This window comes from Anoplolepis gracilipes, chromosome 17, assembly GCF_047496725.1.
Source record: "Anoplolepis gracilipes chromosome 17, ASM4749672v1, whole genome shotgun sequence".
Classification (NCBI taxonomy): domain Eukaryota; kingdom Metazoa; phylum Arthropoda; class Insecta; order Hymenoptera; family Formicidae; genus Anoplolepis; species Anoplolepis gracilipes.
In genome coordinates, this window is record NC_132986.1 from 908829 (window position 1) to 910954 (window position 2126).

The 2126-nt window shown below is 26.5% G+C and overlaps 1 protein-coding gene across 1 annotated transcript; it reads left to right on the forward strand.

Moving 5' to 3' along the window:
- Positions 1-257: 257 nt before the first annotated feature.
- Positions 258-1259, forward strand: Mrps24 (mitochondrial ribosomal protein S24). The gene is made up of 3 exons (XM_072909833.1): positions 258-456; positions 678-858; positions 940-1259. Exons 1-3 carry the CDS (start codon positions 412-414, stop codon positions 1227-1229), a joined length of 516 nt encoding a protein of 171 aa, XP_072765934.1. The 5' UTR covers positions 258-411; the 3' UTR covers positions 1230-1259.
- The last annotated feature ends 867 nt before the right edge of the window (positions 1260-2126 follow it).

Here is a 2126-nt window from a genome sequence, read left to right on the forward strand (position 1 = left end):
TAATACTATATTGAAATAAATAAATTAATGTGCTGCAAAGTATTATTGTTTTCCACAAAAAGAAACTTCTATACTTTTTATTCTTTGCATGTCATTCATTTATTTTGCATTACATAACAAATTATGTGCGCATTTATTCATAATTTCAATAATTTTGTAAAAAGTATTTTAAATATATAACAACATATTTGTGTATATAAATCCATAATATCTATAATAACTCATACTTGTCAGATCTAGTGCGGACACAAACCAACCAAACGATCGTTTTACCATGGTAAATCTGACTATGTAGTTTCACCAGCTGTAAAATAGATACAGTTGGCGTTAGTGTACTACAAACTGCAAAGAAAAAATTGCGTGGTTCCTCACAGGCTCTTGATTTTATATCCATAAAATCATTATTGCAAGATGGTTTTATTCGAACATACGAGAAATGTATTAAAATTTACCTCCGTAAGTTATATCAATAAATAATTAATTCGCATTGATGAAGATTTCTGTCATAACCTTTCATAACCTTTTTTTATTGTTTTCTATATTATAATATAGAATATAATATATCACTATATAATATAATATATAATTAATGTCAGGTTTTTCTTTTTGTCCTTTTAGGATATAAATTACAGAATGGATATGTGAAAATAATAATTTTCTTATTGTTGGGATTTCAGGCATTACCAGCTTTTCAACAAACTCTTATACAAAGACATTTCCATGCGAGCACAGTTGTTAATAAATCACAATCTGGACGTTATAAAGTCACACTTAAACGAGATAGACCATTAACATACGAAATGGCAAATCCGCCTCATTTTATCGGTCATAGGAAAAGTTGGAATTCTTGGAATACCTGTATGTGATTTGTAAAAAGTAATATATATATATATATATATATGTATATTAGTTTGTCTATAGAATATATTATCTTTTCAGCGAATATAAAGGATGGTAATAGACCATCTGAGACAGCTGTAGAAGATATGTTTATTCGACAGTTTATGAAAGGGACATGGCATAATTTATTCGCGAGTGAAATTATTATTAAGCGACAACATAATATTATTAGGATAGCTGGAATTATTACTCGTAATATAGCACCTTATAAAATATATTTCTTAACTGGCTATACTGAGGAACTTTTGAGTTATTGGCTGCAGTGTCCCATTAAAATGGAATTGGTTACAACTGACAATAAAAAAGATGTAGTATTTAAATATATATAAAATGTATATAAAATAAATTTTTATTAGATATTTGCCAAATATTTATTTCATAATTAAAATTTCAACATGGGATATATGGTATGGACTTTTTCTTCTTTAATTTTCTACTTTGATTGACTATTACTTTATTTACTGTAAGGTATATTTTAGTAACTATAGCATATCATACAGGAAATGCATATACACATAAATATCTATATAATACCATATTGAAATAAATAGTGTGCTGCAAAGAGTTTATTGTTCCACAGAAAAAAAAACTTGTATACTTTTTATTCTTTGCATGTCATCCATTTATTTTGCATTACTTATAATAAATTGTTACATTCGATCATGACTCAAACGCAGCCCATATACAATCATTGCATTTTTATAATAAAAAGAGAAATCATACATCATACCATAAAAGGATTACTCAAGTAAAACTAGAGGCTTCAAGAGCAGACTGACAGAGCATTTACAAACTCTATGAATATAATATAGCATAATAATTTTACATAATTTCTACTAGACCACACTCTCTCCTTCATTATATGCTTTTACAACTCCTACATATTTGTTCAGCATTCAATCAGGACCATGTGTAGCTCTCTTTTACTACATTTGTACTTTTTTTCGCGTTTCATTTAGTATCATTATTCTACATGGATTCTGATAAGGAAGAATGCTATTACTTGATATCCAGGCTCTATTTTTATTTCGAATTAAGAATAAGATAAGACTTAATTAATCAAATGTTTTTGCATTAAAATCATATAATCTATGTATGTTGTTGATAATATCAATCTAATTAGCTCATACTAAATGTTTAAAATATTTAAGATGTATTTTTTCATTTTTTTCAATATATATTATACTTAAAACATATATCGATGAAACAAAACATGTTATTTTATA

Bases quoted from the DNA above. Each gene is read 5' to 3' on its own strand.
- Mrps24 (XM_072909833.1), top strand. From the start codon at position 412: ATGGTTTTATTCGAACATACGAGAAATGTATTAAAATTTACCTCC. The intron at 457-677 runs GTAAGTTATATC...TTGGGATTTCAG, and splicing joins ATGTATTAAAATTTACCTCC to GCATTACCAGCTTTTCAACA. The intron at 859-939 runs GTATGTGATTTG...TTATCTTTTCAG, and splicing joins TTGGAATTCTTGGAATACCT to CGAATATAAAGGATGGTAAT.